The sequence below is a fragment of the Sylvia atricapilla genome, chromosome 5 (genome assembly GCF_009819655.1).
Source record: "Sylvia atricapilla isolate bSylAtr1 chromosome 5, bSylAtr1.pri, whole genome shotgun sequence".
In the NCBI taxonomy this organism is placed as follows: Eukaryota; Metazoa; Chordata; class Aves; order Passeriformes; family Sylviidae; genus Sylvia; species Sylvia atricapilla.
In genome coordinates, this window is record NC_089144.1 from 48,529,682 (window position 1) to 48,548,462 (window position 18,781).

General features: G+C 42.1%; 1 protein-coding gene across 10 annotated transcripts in view; it reads right to left on the reverse strand.

Annotated features, from left to right (window-relative positions):
- Positions 1–18,781, reverse strand: part of MICAL3 (microtubule associated monooxygenase, calponin and LIM domain containing 3) — a 152,917-nt gene that overhangs the window by 23,008 nt on the left and 111,128 nt on the right. For 7 of the 10 annotated variants that reach the window (XM_066319448.1, XM_066319447.1, XM_066319444.1 and 4 more), the window contains 9 exons: positions 18,589–18,678; positions 15,334–15,471; positions 13,202–13,264; positions 10,311–10,415; positions 9,600–9,731; positions 9,103–9,194; positions 6,337–8,203; positions 5,329–5,423; positions 1,526–1,576 (listed from right to left, as the gene is read on the reverse strand). In XM_066319448.1, coding sequence (XP_066175545.1) covers positions 1,526–1,576; positions 5,329–5,423; positions 6,337–8,203; positions 9,103–9,194; positions 9,600–9,731; positions 10,311–10,415; positions 13,202–13,264; positions 15,334–15,471; positions 18,589–18,678 — 2,633 coding nt within the window. The remainder of the gene's footprint in view (positions 1–1,525; positions 1,577–5,328; positions 5,424–6,336; positions 8,204–9,102; positions 9,195–9,599; positions 9,732–10,310; positions 10,416–13,201; positions 13,265–15,333; positions 15,472–18,588; positions 18,679–18,781) is intronic. The other 3 variants (XM_066319445.1, XM_066319446.1, XM_066319441.1) reach the window with 2 other exon arrangements.

Consider the following 18,781-nt stretch of genomic DNA (forward strand, 5'->3'; position numbering starts at 1 on the left):
AATCTCAGAAGGGAGGTGTTCTGTCTTTGCCATGGCTGTGTCAAAATTCAAGCTTCTGAAGGCAAAGGTGTTCACAGTGCAGTGAGCAAAAATTTCAGGATCAAATCAAGAGTGAAGAAGCATTTAAGCCAGCTGCAAAGCTGTGATTTTATATGACATCCCCACCCTGCCTTTAACTGCTATATGAAACCTCTTCTCAAAGATCAAACCAGTTTTTATTCTCATTTCTCAGTAAAATTTGACTTAGATAAATGGATTTAGATAAATCAATGAGTACCGTATAGAGCATTCATCTTGATCGGGGTCCCCTTGATTTCAGTTTAAAAGAGGGTAAAGGCTTGTCACAGTTACAGCAGTATAAGCTAAGAAATTACTATGGACTAATGTAGAATATTGCACTACCAGAAGCCGTCCAAAAAAGCTTGTGTTTATAGAAAAAAAGGAAAAGCTATGTTTATAGAAATAAAAGGGTATTTCCTCTTATTTTCTGTCAGTGAAACTACTTTAAGAATATGTCTTTCTAACATTACTGAAATCTGGTTTAGGATCTTACCAGACACACTAGTTGGACAAATCATAGTCTAGAAAGGCTTTCTCTCAAAGAGTTTTAAGACCGTCAAAAAAACCTTGACAACTGCACTAATTAAACTTCAGTAAAGAAAAAGCCTCTTTTCTCATGTACATGCTTGTAAGCTTTAAGGGACTGCTGTAAACCTATGTCTTCCACTTCTGGAAAGAGATCTCCCCCATAGACAGTCAACTTCAAGAAGATAATGTTATGTCAGACCACCCTGAAATTTGCTTGATCTTGTTATTGTACTGCCACATTGGTCAGTCTACCTCTGTTGATGGTTCTCGGTGGACAGAGTTTATGGTAGGATCACAGCTTAATTAAAAACCCCTCAGGTAGGTCACTGGTAAGCACCACTGTTAAAGCTTCAAAAAGCTCACACTTTACCCTTTCTTTTTTTAAAACACAAATCCACAATGGTACTCAAATTAGAAGGTAAAGTGACAGAGCACATGACTTTCTATACTGTTTAACACTGTTGGGACTGCAAAGACAAGACAATAAGAATTTCAGAAAGCAGCAGCTTCTGCCTTGGTTTTAGCTTAATAAAGAATTTCACAAGATTTGAGCCAACTCAGCCATTTTGAAAGCTGTTGATTAAAGTGTGACAATTCATCTCAACTCACATTCGAAGTATTCAAAAAGAAGAATATCCAAACATATTTAAGTGCCTTGAAAACCAATTTGTTCTGAAGCTCACAGATCATCCACATTACTGTCCAAGTGGTGCACTGATAAATGCATGCATTCCAACCAGACATTTAGGAGCTTAATGCATTTTTGGGAAACATCCTCTACACAGAATTTGCTGCCCATGTCTGCTAACATCTCAGGCATGCACAGTCAGTGTTGATGTTAGTGCACATGTGGTGCTGAGCTAGGGATTCAATGGGTTAATTTACAGGGGGACATGCAATGCAACAATGGCCAACTAGGTGGGAATGGAGACACTACCTTTGACGAGTATGATCTCTTGAATGCCAAGGCGTGTGGTACATAGATCGACTTTAAAGGGGGAATGGTAAAGGGAGAAAAATAAAAAAAAAACGCACAAAATGAAGCAAAATCAGTTCAACATTGAAAACAGATGCACAGTAATAAAACAAAGTGGTTTTTACATGAAACAAATTTGTGCAAATGCTGAACGTGTCCCAGGCTGATGAAGCACAATGGAACTTCTGGCCACAAAATCAAGCCTGTAGCACCTTCCTGAAGGCAATTAGTTTTGGCAGCTTCCTTGAAGATACAGTCAGCTGGGAAATACCCTTTTCTAAAGGAATTATTTGGCCTTTGTCTACCTGTATGAGTATGAAATTCTGGCTTAAGATTTGGAATAATTGCTCATTTCTGGAACATATTTGGTTTGAACTGGCTCTGCCAACCATGTATTACTCTGTCACACAACTGTCCATTTACATTCTGATTTACAGTCTCTCCTAGGAGCCGTGTTTATTCTATAGTTATAAATTATCTCTATTTCATAGATATTATAGTTGACATTTAACCAACATCATAAATGTTATTCACTACTTCCTGAACTAAGAAACACCAGATGGGCTCAGAGTGGTTTATGTGTCCTGCAGCAATGGAACCTCCTTGTCTAAAAGGAGACCCTCCAAAGATCTTGAGGAGCTAAGACTGGATGGGGAAAGGAGCAGGAAAAAGAGGGAGAAATCACCACTTACTCCAGCCAAGGACATTCTACACTACCCTGGTACCCAAATATAAGGCAAGTAAAGCACTTAGATTTATTTGTAAAAATCTTAGTAATAGTAGATTTGTAGATCTCAATAAAGCACATAGATTTATTTGCTAAGAAGAGAAGTAAATTTCCCTTCATGTCACAAAGTCCAGAAGGCATTGTGCCACTCTGGGCAAACAGACAGCATTTTGCACTCTCACACTGAATTAACTAAAACCAATCACAAATGAGAAGCCAGAGAACAACACCAGCATTTTGCAGGCTCCAGGAAAAAGCAAGCTACCTGTGGTGGTGAACACCTGAGCACAACATCACAACTGTACAGGAACAATGACAAACACACACATGGTGACAACACACCTACAAACACAACACCCATGGGGCATTCCCGTTCGGAATTCTTTACAAGATGCTTCTCTTGAAAGACATCACATTAAACAACACTGAATTAATTCACTGCTGGTCACAAAGAACAGGCTAAAGAAAGCAGGCTGTCTGGGAAGCAAGGTCACTACATTACCAAAAAAGCAGCATGAACAGGATTTCAGTTTGGAGAAGGGGTTCACATAAAAGTTAAGTAGCACATAGTAAGTCAGCTCTTACCCATATAAAGTAGCAGGCAGGTTATAACTTAAAAAATAAAACTCCCACCCCAAACCAGTAAAAAACCCAGCTTGGTCAGACTTGAAGTTTGGTTACATTTCTTTTGACAGCAAGGCATTCCAGTGTTTGCATGTATATTTTACATCCTTGGATAGGATGCAACAAAATGAGGTAGGTCAAGTTTTCAGATCCATATCCTCTAAATAAATACATTCCCAAAAACTATTCTTAAGAAAACAGGCAGATGCTGAGTAAATAAACTGTCAATGCAACTTCAGCAAAAGCAAATGAGGAAAACAGAGACATTACCACCACACCCTTGGCAGAGCTTGTGAGATATTTTCAGTAGGAGGATTCCAGGCATCTGCCACTGTCACCTATCAATCCCTCCTGTGCTTAGACATGTGATCTTTCTTTCTACAAAAGCCATTTGAAATCTAAGTGGCCCAGCATACAAAACAAATTACAATTAAGCCAGACCAAAAACTCTGTAACTCTTATCTGAACCCCAGGTATTGGGTATCTGTCCTCTGCCGGCCCCAGGTACCTCATTCTTCTGCATCTCTTGGAAAATGCAGAACTTTTCATGAAACGCCTTGAGGGCATGCAAGGGGGAATGGAAGGGGGAGAGAAAAAAGGGAATAAAATAAAAACAAAATAATCTTCCTCTCAGATGAGATCTAGACCAACTAGGGAAAGAGATTAAAAGAGAGATAAGTAAATACAGAAAATTCCTATTTAGTTCATCAATTTCTTCCACCAGCCTTAAATGCATTCATCAGCTATTCTAGTTCATTCTACTACATATACTTAGAAAGCATTTCATATGACACTTCAATTTGCAATTCTTCCACACCTTTGCCATCTCAGCCAAGGATCAGCTTGGCATCTGAGACTGATTTGTGCACGTGGGATGACAGTTTTGAGACAGGAGACACAGGCCACTGTGCCTGTGACATTTCCCCCCCAGAGGCTCTTTTCCTCTCAAGCTTTTTTAACATGTGTTAAAACCAGGCACCACCAGGAAAGAACAGTGGGAACACAGTTTTCATTTTGGTGTACCAGAAGAGCCTTAGTGTTCTGTGGGGTCAATAAAATCTCTACATATTCCTCCAAACCTTGCCAATTCTGTCTAGCAGAGCTTAGAGATTCTCAGGAATCAAAGCAAGATTCTTCATTACTATGATCAAACAGTTCCTTAAATTATTCCCTTCTTTTTGCCTTAATAGTGACATTCTGAAATTGAACCAAATAATTAAAAAAACCCTAGCTTTGAAACTTTGCTTTCACCATACATTTTCCACATTTAAATGTGTGCAAATAAACTAAATCGTTATACAGAATTCTTAGGCCAGCAGGGAGCGTGCACAGCAAGCTCCCTACCCTGGACTTCAGCAGAGCAGACTTTGGCTTCTTCATGGATCTGCTTAGTAGAGTGGTATGGGATAAAGCCCTGGAGAGAGGAGGCACCCAGGATAGCTGGCTAACATTCAAGGATTAACCAGGAAAGCTTAACATTCAAGGATTGCCTCCTCCAACCTCAGAAGTAATGCATCCCAATGAAGAGGAAGTCAGGCAAAAATGCTGGGAGGTCTGTGTGGATAAACAAGGGGCTCCTGGACAAACTCAAACAGAAAAAAGAAAATCTACAGAGCGTAGAAGCAAGGGCAGGTAACCTGGGAGGAATACAGACAAATTCTCCAAGCAGCCAGGATCAGGTTAGGGGAGCTAAGGTCCTGACAGAATTAAATCTGACCAGGCACATCAATGGCAACAAGGAAAGCTTCTATAGGTATGTCAGTGATAAAGGAAGACTAGGGAAAACATGGGCTTTCTCCAGAAGGAAACTGGAAACCTGGTTATCCAGGATATAGACAAGGCTGAGTGAGGTACTCTAACTTTGCCTTGATTTTCACCAGTAAGTGGCTCCAGGCAGACCATCCCAGTCACAGAAGGGGTTGGGAGAATGAAGAACTGCCCATGCAGGAGAAGGTCACATTGGAGAACATCTAAGGCACCTACAGGTGCACAAATTCTGAGGGAATAGGCAGAGAAAGGGCCTAAGCCATTGTCCATCATGTGTGAGAAGCTGTAGCAGTTTGGTGGAGTTCCCACTGATTAGAAAAGGGGAAACAAAATCCCATTTTTAAAAAGGGGAAAAAGGAATACCCAGGAGACTACAGGCCAACTCATCTCCTTTTTAGTGCCCAGTGAAGTAATAGGACAGTGAGACAATGGATCCTTCTTATAATAACAGTGGAGAGTAGCTTGTAATCATGAAAACAAGTGAAACCATCTTTTATGTAGGCCAGTCAGCTGACTTATAGGATAACCTGCTCCATGGGAGAAAGAGTAGAAACAACATTAATCATCTAAGTTTCTGATGTGACTCTCTGAGTCTGTGACCTGAATGGTGCTAGGTCCATCTAAAACGCATTTCCTACCTACATACCTCTCGTTTGGATTTCTGGGAGGAGCGTTCCAGAATATCGTCACTGGAGAGGTCGGAGTCCTCTGAGAAACTCAGGTGTTGACGGAGCTGTAAATCTGTGAAGTTGGGAATAAAAAGAGCAAGTTAGAAAAGTGGTAACAATCCTTTCTGTAAACTCTCCAGAGCTCAGTTGTAGGTTTGATTGAGAACCAAAAATACTCAGCCCTTTTATGTCAGTGTCAGTAGTTTCGCCTGGGAGGGATCAAAGAAGCTCTGCTCCACAAAATGACCAGCACGAGTCTTGAGCTGTGCTAAGAGAGCATCACTATTTTCAAATGCTGTTAGGAATAATGGTCACGGCTCTCTTTTTGTGCTATATCAATGATATCAATGCTCTCAGGATAGATACAGCTATTGGAATGACAGTAGCTTGTACAACGCCAAAGAAATGTAACTGCTTTCGATTGCATTTATACGTAACTTCTTTACTGTATCCCAAATTATCATTAAACATCTCTGCCTGCAACTAGTAGGCATGTGAAAGATTTACAAGAGGCTGCCAAATCCTTCCCTCAGATCAGCAGACAGTCATTAGATTCCTGAGAACAGGAATAACAGCATCTCTGCACTCTTCAGCTTCCATCGTCAGGAGCCAGGTGGAAAGAAAGAAAAGAGATCGGCCAAAGAAAAGATGAAGATCAGATTTAAAGGAGGGATGGAATGTCATAAATCCCAACAAATAATGCCTATTTCTCAAATATAAGATAAAACACATAAAACAGATGTGCCATGTACATGTCAAGAGTTAAGCTTTTAGTTAGGGTTCTGGGTTTTTTCAGTGGATTCTGTCAATATGCAGATACACAAATCTGTTGACTTGCACTTACCCCACTCTGCCCATCTGGCACTGGGGAGCAGCAGCATTCAGCACAGCAGCTGAATGACAAAGCAAATCAAAACTACTTTCAAGGATACCTCAGAAAATAAGGAAAAGGGCATAGTGCAGAGGCATTTATTTATCTGTTATACCTGCAGCTGTAATCAGTGGAGAGGGTTTGTGCTTGCCAGAATCCACAGTGGCATTACTTGAGGGAGTACTCGGGCAGGACTTCTCATCAGCCTTTTTCTTCTTGTCTTTCTTATAGCCAGAGAAAACAGACTTCCATAACGACTTAGGCTTTGTGGCTTCCTCTGTCCCACCACTAGATTTGTCAGAAAGTCTGCTATCATTTTTGGATTTCTTCTCCTTTTTGTTCTTACGAGGGGAGAAGAGAGAACTTCTTTTCTTACTCTTCCCACTGGAGCCTTCTGAAGAGCTGACAGACCCTTCAGCCATATCAACAGGAGGAGTGGAGTACTTCTCAGCAGAATTATGTTTTCGTGCAGATCCCTCTGCTAATTTCAAGGCCAAATGCTTTGGAGACTCATAAAACAACTCTTTGGTCTTCAAGGGCATAGAAGATGCCTTTCGTGCCCTTGTGGCCCCAATAGTAACAGCAGTAGGCATCTCCATATCTTTCATCTTACACAAATGTTTAGCCATGGCATCACGTAGTGCCGGGCTCTTGACAGACTTCTCTCTGGCTCTCATTCTTTCCTCAGCAAGCTCCTTGGCCTCCATAGAAATGTCAGGGAACACTCTCTTCTTTTGGTGAACCCCTCCTTCCATTGAGGGTGGACCACCATTTTCTTTGACCAAGGGCAAAAGATGTGGTTTCTCTGGCCTTGGCCTACTGGTAGGAGGTGTGAAGAACTTCTCGTGAAGGCTCGAGTCCTCAGTCCTGTCATCATAGGTGTCTTCTACATCGTCAGCAAACGGAATTTCGTCCACACTCTCCGCAAACGACTTCCGCACGTCATCTCTCCTGGCCGGGGGGGACTCCTTGGCAGGAGGGGCTGGCTCCTGGTGTCGGGGAGCAGGAGGGGTTGATGCTGGTGTTGGAGGTGATCTGGCTTCAACCTCATTCTGCCAGAGCGCCTGGTACCTCTTCCTGCGCAGCGTGGCCGGTTCCTCGTTCTGAGGAGGCGGCGGGGGCGGGCTCGACGGAGGAGTCAGCATGGTGGAGTCGGAAGTGTTGAAGCTCTGGCTAGCCATAGTTCTCATGTTAGATGAGCTCTCCTGAAGGCCAAGCCCAGAGCTGCTGGATACATCTCCCCGTACTTCGCTGGAAATCTTTATTTCTTTTTCTGATGGAGACTTTGGAGTGAGCAGAGAAATCTGCTCATTTTCTAACTTGGATAATCCCTGTCTTCTTGGGGCAGGCTGGGGTTTCACAGGATGGATCCTTTCATCCCCTGAAATATTCCTGCTATTGAAAGTCTTCTGTGGAGTTGCCTCCAGAGCAGACACGGTGAAGTTGCTCTCTGAGCGTTTGTTTCTGTCCACGGGGGTGAGCCCTAAGCTCCTTCTGATTTCAGCACTCTTCATCCAGAACTCTTCCACAAGACTGCTCCGTTTCAGGGCTTCTTCTGCAGTAGTAGGGCTTCCCAGTTTTTCCACCTCACCATCCTGGCCCCTAAGGGCCAATTTGGCTAAAGGAGTAGATGTTAAGGCTGGGACAGGTTGGAAACATACTGGAGGCTCCACTGGGGATGGAATGGATGTTTCAGCAGAAGGCAAAGGCTGGGAACAGATAGGCATTTGAGCAGATGCTGGGGTTGAGGCCAGTGCTGGTGTTGCTGGCTGAGACTCTGCTAGTGATGGGGGTGCAATTGCTTCTGGTGATGCAACTGGCTGGGACAACACTGGAGATGGTGGCACCAAAGGGCTCTTCACTTTCCTGTCTTTGGGAATTTCATCCTTTGGTCTTTCCTCAAGAATGAAAGGCTCAGGAAAAAAGCGTGGCTCTGGGGATTTTATTGCATGGCATACTTCAGCCAGGGGATCTTCTACAGCCTACAGAAAAATGAAAAAGAGGAGTATTAACCCTCACTGAGCACACAAGAATGTGGTTCCTTTTATTTTTTTGCTTTTAACAAAGCTAGAAATAAGGAAACCATCCAAGTATCAAAATACTAATTTAATGTCCTAAAGTCTGCTAAACAATTACTGTGTCTGATAGAATCATTTGCTATCAAAAAACCAAACTTTATTTTAATAGAAAGTGAACGTTGTCAGCAATTGCTGCCAGCAAACCACACTCAGCCCACTGCAAAAGCAAACTGGTCTATGTCAAAACTCTCCAAAACAATATTTCAGCAATTTCTTTAAAAAAACCCAAATCAACAAAGCATTTGGAAGGGAAATTTTGAATTGAACATTTTAAGGGTCATGTACTTCCAGCCCTTACATACTGCAGTATACCTGCAACATGACAGTACAACACTGACATGCCTCACTTCCTTAAGCTGAACTATGTTGAACTCTGGAACAAAGAGGCACTGCTTTGGTTCCTACTGTAATTTTCAATTGCAACTGTATGAAATCAGCTTTAGGCACATAAAAGCCAGACCAGGCTAAACAGGAAACACCTTACCTTTGGCTTCCCACGTTTATCACATATACCTATTTTTAACTGCTCACTGAAATTAAAATACTCTGTATAATTCTGCCTGGGACTTTGTGATGGGAACTTGTGTGGCTGTGATAGAGACACTGCACTCTGAGGATAGGAAAGAAGGATAGTATACCTCGTATTTTAAGCCTAAATTAAGTCAGATTTCAAGATCAACATAAATATTAGAGACAGGAAAGAAGAAGAGCCTACTGCTGTTAGTCCTCATTAGTTTATCCAACAAACAGTTTTATTGAACTACAGGTGCTAAGTAGAAAATGTCAAAGCCTCCCCTTCTTACCTCTGCTTGTTTTGCTTTGGGACTAGCAGCTGGAGACAGAGGAAGAACACTGTCACTAGAGGGCTGGATAGGGATGGATGGCTTGCATGGATCTAGGGAAAGAAAAAATGTTTCAAAAATACATAAGCCATTAATATTCTAACTTTTTTTTTTAATCTTACACACAGCAAGTACAGACAAATTTCTTGGCTTTTTACAAACTTTAGATTGGACATCTGGAAAACAAGAAACATTTTTAAATGTCCAAAATGGTACAAGCTTTTTAATGCAACAACTTTTACAAGAAAAACCAGTTAGAAGCATTCTCACATTTTACAAAGCTGCAATTAATGGATTCAGCACATTCTTCTCAAAATGTTCATGCAAGTGCAGACCTTGCCACTGAGAGCAGTGAGATGGTTCAAATCCAAGAGACTCTCCTCTCCTAAATCCCATAACTGTATACTCTATCTCAAATGCAATTAACATCATTCAAGCACTGAAGAGAGAGTGATTACCTTCTGCCACACTGCCAGAAGCACCTTCTGCTTCTTCTTCATCTTCTTCATCCTCAGAGACTTTTAGTCCTGGCTCTTCTGCATCACCCTGACGTAAGCGAAACTCCGCTTCTGCATCAGATGCGATGTCTTCTAATCATGGATGGAAAAACCAAGAGAATTTGGATACAAGTCCATCAGGACATCATACTTTCTATTCACATGGTGCTAGCCACTTCCATCACCTGAACACTTCAATGTTCACTCCTTTTTTGGTGTGATAATTAGTCATTTAAGCAAGTAAATGTAAGCAGTAAATGATTGGACTGTTAGTACAAAGAGTTAAATCAGTAACTGCCTTATCAGTTCTCCAGAAACTCTTCAATGTTTTCTGCCATATGCAGTTAATTTTACAATAGCAAGAAAAGATTCTGACACAGCGTTATGGAACTTTCACAAATTTAATTCTACTTCTGTTATTCATTAGGATGAGTATTGAATACAGACACAAGACATGTGGTGAGAGGACATGATAAATTCATTACATAATCCAGGACATTGAGGTTCTTCTCTTTCTTTTTGTCCCTCACTCCTGGCTCCCTCTGGAACATTTGAAACAAACTCCCACACCTCTAAAAATAAGACCAGGTTTAAGTACCCTCATGCAAAGTGTTCAATGCCAATACATTCTGTTCACACAAGAGGTTTAAAGGCTGCATAGTGGTACCCTACCATCGTCCAGCTCTGCACCCGTGTCTCCCTCTTCACCTGCCTGCCCTTCTGTGTCTGCAGGCTCTGTGCCCAGCTCATCCTCCACATCCTCCTCCTCACATGGAGCTAGAATATATTCAAATATTGAGGGAAAAAAAAAAAAAAAAAAAAAAGAAAACAAACACTACACAGTGAAAAGGTTCGATATTGAACTGCACCAACAGCTTACACTGGAGATTATCAATTACTGTCAAAACAAGAAATCCTGAAATGTGTCACCCGGAGAGACATCTATGGTGAAGTGACACTTCCAGACTCCTGCCTGGAGGAATCAAGGAATATCTGTCCTTGGGGAGTCTCACTCCTTGCAGTGAAAGCTGCCAGGGCTTTTCTGAGCAACAGGCATTGTGAAAAATCAAACAAGAAGGGGACTGGGAAGACATCAAACCAGAATAAAGGTTAATGTTCTTCCAGGAACATTTTGGTTTTTTCTTTATCACAACAGAACAGTTACCACCACTTGATAGCATATGTGTATTAGGTCAAAACTGAAACCTCACAATTAACTAGGACTGTTCACGTAGAAATTAAAACTGGCTTTGAGGGTGTAAATCAAAGACAGAGTCTAGGTATGGGATTTACCATTATTACACTTGGAAACTGTTTAACTCTGTGCAGCTACAGCAGTCGTTGGTAACAAGGTCTAAGGAAGTACAGATGCTGTACACGCGACTAGTGCACAAATTGAGATACTTTAAAGTAATTAAAGTAACATATATAAAACCTTTTTTTCTGTAACAGATCATTAATTGAGATGCTTTTAAGTAATTCAAATTACATATTCAAAACATTGGGGCTTTTTTTATTTACAGACCACAATTGGATTTTCTGAGTCAAAATAAAGAAGAAATTCCTGAATTTGTAACTCTGAAAATTATGACATCTGACACTACAGCTTTTGACAGGATTTGAAGAAGAGACAAGATCAAAGTGTAGAGTATAAATCTCAGTATTAAATTATAATAAAACTTTTCAAAAAAATCCTGTGCAATGGATGATTTGCTGCTTTTTTGGTTAAGCATTTCCATGAAACATAATTTAAATATTTAAAAAAGGTGAGCACTTCAGTTCCTGATCCTTTTTATTTACTAGTGATGATGTGGCTCTTGAAACAACTATTTATATAGCATTGCTAATTACGACAATCTTGAAAACAAACTAACCCTCCCTTAAATTGAGGTCTTGCAGCCTCTCCTTTAATACTGGATTTTGCTTATTTCAAAAGACAGCCTTCAGCAGGTGGTTTGTCTTCTTCCTTCAACCTGAGAATTTCCTTTTTTCTATGCTCTGTAGTATTGTTCAGCTACTGTGAAAAGGCAGTTCCCCTCCTGTGTGATAATGTGCTGGCCTATTCTTTTACATCAGAGGATTTTTAAATCCAGACCAATATCAAGCACAGGAAAACTGAACCATGTGGCAAAGGCTGAATTGCCCACAGGAGCATTTATAAATCTACTGAACAAGACCAAACCATGTCCCAGTCTGATTGTTGCTTAGGTACGCAATAGCTTATGTTATTTTGGAAATGATAATGTCATGGAATGGCTTTATGGTAACAGCAAATGTGAGTAATCTTAATCAAAACTTGCAAAAAAACATGACTGCTGTTAAGAATATCTGAATCCCCTATGTATGTGTGGGTCTTCAGATCCAGAAACCGTGAATGGACGTGACACACACAAAGATTGTGTTGGAGAGAGAGGAGAAAACCGGGTTTTAAATAGGTTGGTACAAAAAACTCAAAGGAAGATTACAGATGCATCGATAAGTAACAACTTGGTGCAAGGGTGGATCCCATTCTGAGGGACACAGGAAGCTTGCAGGTGGCTGGTTATATGAAACATATACTGTGCATATACATATATGCAGTTAGGATAAGGAGCAAGAGGCCAAAAGCTGTCACACAATAACTCAGAAGTTACACACTAGGGCAGCCAGAAACCAGGATCAGCACTTGGTTGGGATTAGCTGGCAGCTGTGAGCAGCCTGCATCGTGTGCAGACACCTTGTAAACACTGCTGACTTGCCAAAGCAGCAGCAGCAGCAAAGTTTTAAAGGCAAGCTGGCTATTCTGATGTGCCAAAGCAACTCAGCTGTAGATCAACTACCTAGCACACACTGCTCCACTAATTTAGACACCTTCACAGCTTTACACAATGTACTCCCTCACTGTCATCTCAGAATCTTCAGGCTTGTAATAAAGCTTAGAGACCACCAAAAAAAAAAAAAAAATCAGCTGAGCTCTACCATCCTTCACCATTCCTGAGGCTTTCCTGAATAACGTGAATGCCAGATCAAAAGAGATACAACAACCACCACTATTCCCAAAGATCTTAGCTTCAACTTATTCTTCTTTCCTGTTTTCTTCGATGTTGGAACCCTGGTCACTGAGAATCTCAGACTTTCTGTGCTGACAAGCACTTCACTACTTAACTACAGTTTGCAAATGATACAGAGAAGTGCAATCGCTTTAAGCACCCTGTCACTTAACCTTTCAACTGCAAGAAAGCCCCACCTTCTTTCAGTCTAAGGGTTAGGGGAAGAAAAACTGGTCCCATCTTCAGTTTAGGAGGCAAATCGAAGCTCTCAGCTGGCTCCCTCCTCCATTCCTGCCCCCAGGAGCAGCTGTCCTTGGCCTGCCTTGGGAGGGTTTACGATGAGGGCAGAGTTCATGCGAGAAGGGGCTGTCTGAGCAAGGCGGGCATGCACACTCCCCGTCCCCCCTCCACATCCACTCATGCAGTAGCGACAGGGCCGTAAGTTCCAGGGTTAAAGGACCAGCTCAGCTGCTGAAGGCATGGAGAAGGGCAGGGTTATTGTGCATTGGAATACAGAGAACATCACCAAACTACCTCCAGGGACCGTCTCCAGCCACGCCTGTACCGCCTCATGGCGTACGGAGGGAAGGTCGGATGCTGAATTTAAAAAACAATAAATTGTAAGAAATCAAAATTAGACCATCAGTCAGCATCTAAAACAGAAGAGTGACAGAGGGAGGTTTTTCAGTGGCAAATACAGGAGTAAAACCGATGCAATTTCAAACAACTGATTCCAGGCTTGAGAATTAAATGGAGATAACACACAAATATCAGGGGCCTGATCTTCCTTTGGGATCTGTAATGTTAGAGGAAATATGTGTGGCACAGGGAGGAGAACACAGCATCTGACCAGCAGGGTGCTCCTACTGTGCTCCCCTTGGAACTCTGCAGAGGAGGGAAACGGAGAGAAGGAAGAGCTGAGCAATGAGAGAGGGCTCCCAAGTGTCCCAGAACCTGAGCTGCCCAGCAGAGAAAGAAGAGCTCCCAAAACAGAAGGAGGGGGAGTTCTGGGAACTGTGACACTGTCCCAGGCTGTCACATCAATCCTGATCACTGCTGCTGCCAAGTGGGCTCTCCAATCACCTCAGATCACAGAATACAGCTCCTCAGCCAGGAACAATCTGACTAGTGAACTCAGGTTGAAAACTTACAGCCTTTTAAATACCCAAATTGCTGATAATACCTGCACACACCTCCACTATATGACAGAGCAACAGAAGCAGCTAATCATAAATCAGGATAGTCCTAGGTTGGTCCAGTTTCAGGGGACAGAAAGGAGATACTGACTCCCTTTCCAAAGGGATTTGGAAAGATCACCTGTTGCTGGCAACTGTAATAGCACCCCACAGAAAAAGTAAGGATTATAAAATACAAATTAAAATAAAAATTTGGAAACTAGAGCGACACATATCCCCAAGCAGAAGTACAAGTAACCTTAATTGTTGTAAACTTCAGAAACTGTGCTAACATTTTTTACTTAGTGCTTTTGAATCGTTAATCAACCATTCTAACAATAATGAAAGTTACAGACAATTAAACAGAGCCTATTTCTGTGGCTGAAGAGAGAACAAAATACCCATCTCTTATATGTAGGGAGCTGATTTCACACCAGAAAATCCCAGTGCATTCTACAAATTGCAAATAGAAGTACAGCCAATGATCTGGAATTGTGTATCAAGCTAGACCAGGATTAAAAAAGTCCCTATACCAAGCATTTAAAACTGTAAGGAAAAGATGATTATGTGGAATAGAAAAGAATCAAGTATCATGAGGTAGAGCTCCAGATTTTTAACCTGATTTCACTTTTCTGTGGAAGACATTCCTTCTCACAGCAGATAAACTCCCTCTACAATTCTGTCACCATGGCTGCAGACTGAGAGACAACCATTGCTCACCAGCTGCATGGTGATCTTTGATTTAAGCCCACAGATAAAGCACTTATGACATACTTACCTTAAGGCATTGTACCATAGCCTAGAACAAGGTCAGCAGAGACTGCTGGAAGGTGCTCACATGAGATCTATCAGCATTTTCCTCCTCCAAAGTTTTCCTTTAAGTTACTGGTAACTTGCACATCGGAGGTCGATACACTCTCAAACCTTAAACACAGGGAGTCAATCCTCCCACTGATCAGATTTGCAAGCCCTTTGACTCCCATCATTCCCTGCCAATATCAGATGCAGTTACAAACTTGAAAAAGAAGCAGCAGAGGAATATGCTCAGTACAGAAGCTGACCCTGTTCAGTCTTGGCTGTAGTAGCTATACAACACAACACCTCAGCTTTCCCTAAAAAGTGTAGAGTCCTCACTGCCACAAAAAGCACGAGAACACTACTATTAGCATCCCATGCCAGTTACAGAGGGCTGATTGCCAGCACTACCAAATGGTGTGGGGTGAGGAAAAATGCTATGGAGTCAAAGCAGACAGACAAATAGGTCAGAAGTCACACTCTCACGGAGCTGAGAAAGCAGCAATTTTCAACAGACACTGACCTGAAAAGCAAAATGTTTAACCAAGTGTAATTTCAGTGCAATTTGAAAGCAGTTCCTTTCAACCACTGCTGCCCCTGCTGAAGTCATTGCTCTTGAAGGGTGCAGAAGCAACAGAGTTAAACAGCTGCAACTGTGATCCAAGAACTGATGGTGTGGGGCTTGGGAGAGATTACCTCTGGAGGTGGAGGACTTTGAGGCTGAGACCATTTTTTCCTCCTCCTCTTTCTCACGGATGTGTGTCCAGTGCACATCTGCCAGGATTTCCAGAGGATCAACCGGATTTACAATCTGCTGCAGCCTAAGGTTTCCAGCTAGCATGAGGAGGGCATGGCATAACAGGTTGTAGGCAGGGTGTATGAAGGGCAGGGAGGAAAAGATGGGAGAACAGTGGAAAGGAAAGGTAGCACATCATAGGAGAGGAAATAAGAAAAGAAAATATTATTGGCTAAGGTCAGTTTGCAAGACAGACAGAAAAAGTTCAGCATTGTGTGCACACATACACCAACACAGCGCTCCTCACGCTTCCATCAAAGCTGAGAAATGCCATTCCAAAGGCACAGGGATGTTCTTAAAAACATCTTTAGACATCATGTCTATTGCCAGAAGCTTTGCTGAAATGAAGGAGGTTCTCTGGGTGTCCTACAGCATGTGGTATGTAAATACCAATTTAGCAGGAATGTCCAGCTCCTTCAGCCTATTCATTATGATTATTGCCAAAGATGTCTTGCTGTTAAAGGTGAGGGACAATCTCCATCTGATTGATGCACCAAGACAAAAGGTTTTTCATTCCCTGCTATTGAGTTAGGCACTTCTTTCTAGTCTGGGTACACACTTTGTGAATTAAATAATATGATTGATCTGAAAGTTTCATCTGTGTATGTGCGTATGCACACATGGGCACATGCTAATTTTAGCACCTAAAACATCACTTTGTTTACTCCTGGCTCTTCTGTACTGACGTGTTCAAAGGGAGAATTTTTTTCTGAAGGGTAACAGCGTTTTGGTTGTGTCTTAACAGCTCCCCAGAAGCGAATTCCTGTCACACAAATTATTCTGTTTAAGAGAAATTGCATTACTCCTCAATTATCTGCCTACACAAAGCTCAGCTACTTATGGACTGTCAAAGAGAACAATGGGCACCTAAAGCAATTGATAAGCTTGTTTAGCTTCTGCAGAACACCTGCCTTGGGAGCACTTACTCTGAGGTATTAAATTTATAGACCCTGTCTCTATTGCTGTCTGCTGTGGTTCTGTAACTCAGGCTTCACTTATTCACCTATAAAAAAATAATTGGTTCTGCAGGGGACAGGTGTTCACCTGTACACTGTCTGCAGGAGTGGTCTTCAAAAGCAAATGTCTCAACCTGAAAGGAAAATGCCCACTTACTTTATAAAGCAGGGAGTCAATTTTCACAACGACTGGATTACCACTGAGTAGGGCAAAGCACTGTTGCAGCAGTTTAGAACCTCAAAAGCAGTTAGATTTTCATATGGTGCTCTAGTGTTTGAATGAAACAAGACACATTAGCAGCATTTAGAGCTTGCACTCATTATTTCCTGCTGTCTCATTTTAACAAGTTCCTCTCTCCCAGCCATGTTTTCCCCAGACATGACAGAGTGTTTTGGGATTTCCATTGCAGGAATGACTATGTGTGAGATTTGGCAGAAGAAACAGGCAGAAGGAACTGCAGTAAGGACAGAATCAGCAGACTGTTATTAAAGGGAAACGGGCTCAGAGGCACAAGCTCAAATGCAGAGCAGGATTCACAAGGTAGCCAAGTACTCAGCAGCTTTATGTCTCTGTTGCCTCACCAGAGACTTTGTGGATCAAATAGCACAACCACAGGGGCTTCCAAAGGCTCTGGCCATCCTGCAGGGACAGGAACTTGGGCTGTTCCCACTCCGTTCCAAAGCACTTGCATGCAGGCCCCAGGATGAGTAGAGTTAGCTTTTGTATCGGCACACAAAGTTCTGGGTTAAAAGGTTTAGGTTTGCCAGCAACGGCTGCAAAGTACAGAGTCACTCAGCAAGGCTCAGAAAGAGCAGGTCCCACATGATCTGCATGTTTAAAGTGGATTGCTCTGGGATTTAGACCACTGTAACATACCCATCTTTAGTTTCTCCACGTGCCTCTGGACAGAGGCCTGAGCCTGTCCTGTCCCTCTCACCTTTTCCAATAAATAATGAGCAGCACAGCCAGACATGAAGGGCTGCTGCTTGGCTTAGAGCCAAACCTAACACTTCTTTAATGTCTAAGTGCTAGAGAATTTCAAACACCTTTCCTCAAGGACTGCTGCTAAGCTTTGCAAGAAGCTGAGCATTAATTGCTCTTAGATATGGATCGGGAGTTTTCCTCCATTTCCACTGTAGCACCCACCAGCACTTTATAAGCTGTGGGCAGGCTCAATGTTCTCACTTTATTGGCTCAATGTTTTCACTTTACTGGAGTAAGGAGCCACCTGCAAACCAACTCCTTAAGAGTCAGATTTGAAGCACTCTAGCAACTGCAACAGGGGGAACTTATTCAAGAATGCCCTTCAGCCACCTTACTAATACTTCTCATTCTCATCACAGAAAAATTAAATGACAAAAAAATTATAATGCTTCTTCCTTTTTTTTCTCTTGGAAAAAAAAAAAAAGTCAGAAGCTAAGCTACTGTTATTACAACCATGAACTGTAAAATATGCAGTTTGACAACTGCAATATACCCCCCTTACATGCAGGAAGGCACATGGATTTTCCTCATACATTCTGGCTCTAACGAAACACATTGAGGGAATAAGGGATTAATAAGCTCTTAAGACCAAGTGTTACCAAAAAAAAAAAAAACCAAAAAACTATCAAAAATAATCTGCAAGAGAATGCATCATGGAACATGAGACAACCAGTTAGATTTGAATGTCTGATTAATTTTATGACCATTATGTAACTGTTTGAAGAATCTTGAGGGATTGCTGTAGCTTGATTAGTTTCCTTCCAGACTCTCCCCACAGACAGACAGACACACACAGAGGACAACAAAAAAAGCAAGTCTGCTGGCACAAGCAGTCCAAAGGCAGTACTTCTGATGTGTCCCATGTGTCTGAGATAATGCACAGGTGCAAGTAGTCTGCATGTATAGAACAAATCTGATACTCTCTTTTACCTGGAAGTCCCTGTTCATGCAAATTACAGAAGCAAATTGTCCAGGTTTTCTTGAAATCCTGAGGTACTTGGCAGCTTTACCACCCTCCAAAAACCAGTAGCAGTGACAGATCTGATTTATGGCACTTGAACCAGGAGATGAACAACGGCTACTGATTCAGTTTTGAGGGAGCTGGTTAAATAAACACAATTAAATAAAACACAGGAACTCTTCATGTGGGACCTGCTCTTTAATACCTTCCCCTCTCCTGTGGGGACGTGGAAGTGGAGATGGTGTACGGGTACCTTTGTGTGTACCCGAGTCCTCTTCATCTGAGAGACGTTGGAGCCAGAGGCCTTGCTGCAGCTCTCTCTCCCAAGGGTTATACTCCCCCTCTACAGCAGAGGGAAGCACACATCCACATTTAACACCAGACACCCGTGTGCACACACAAGCCATGGAGAGAGGGAGAGAGAGAAAGAGAGAGGACAGGATCAG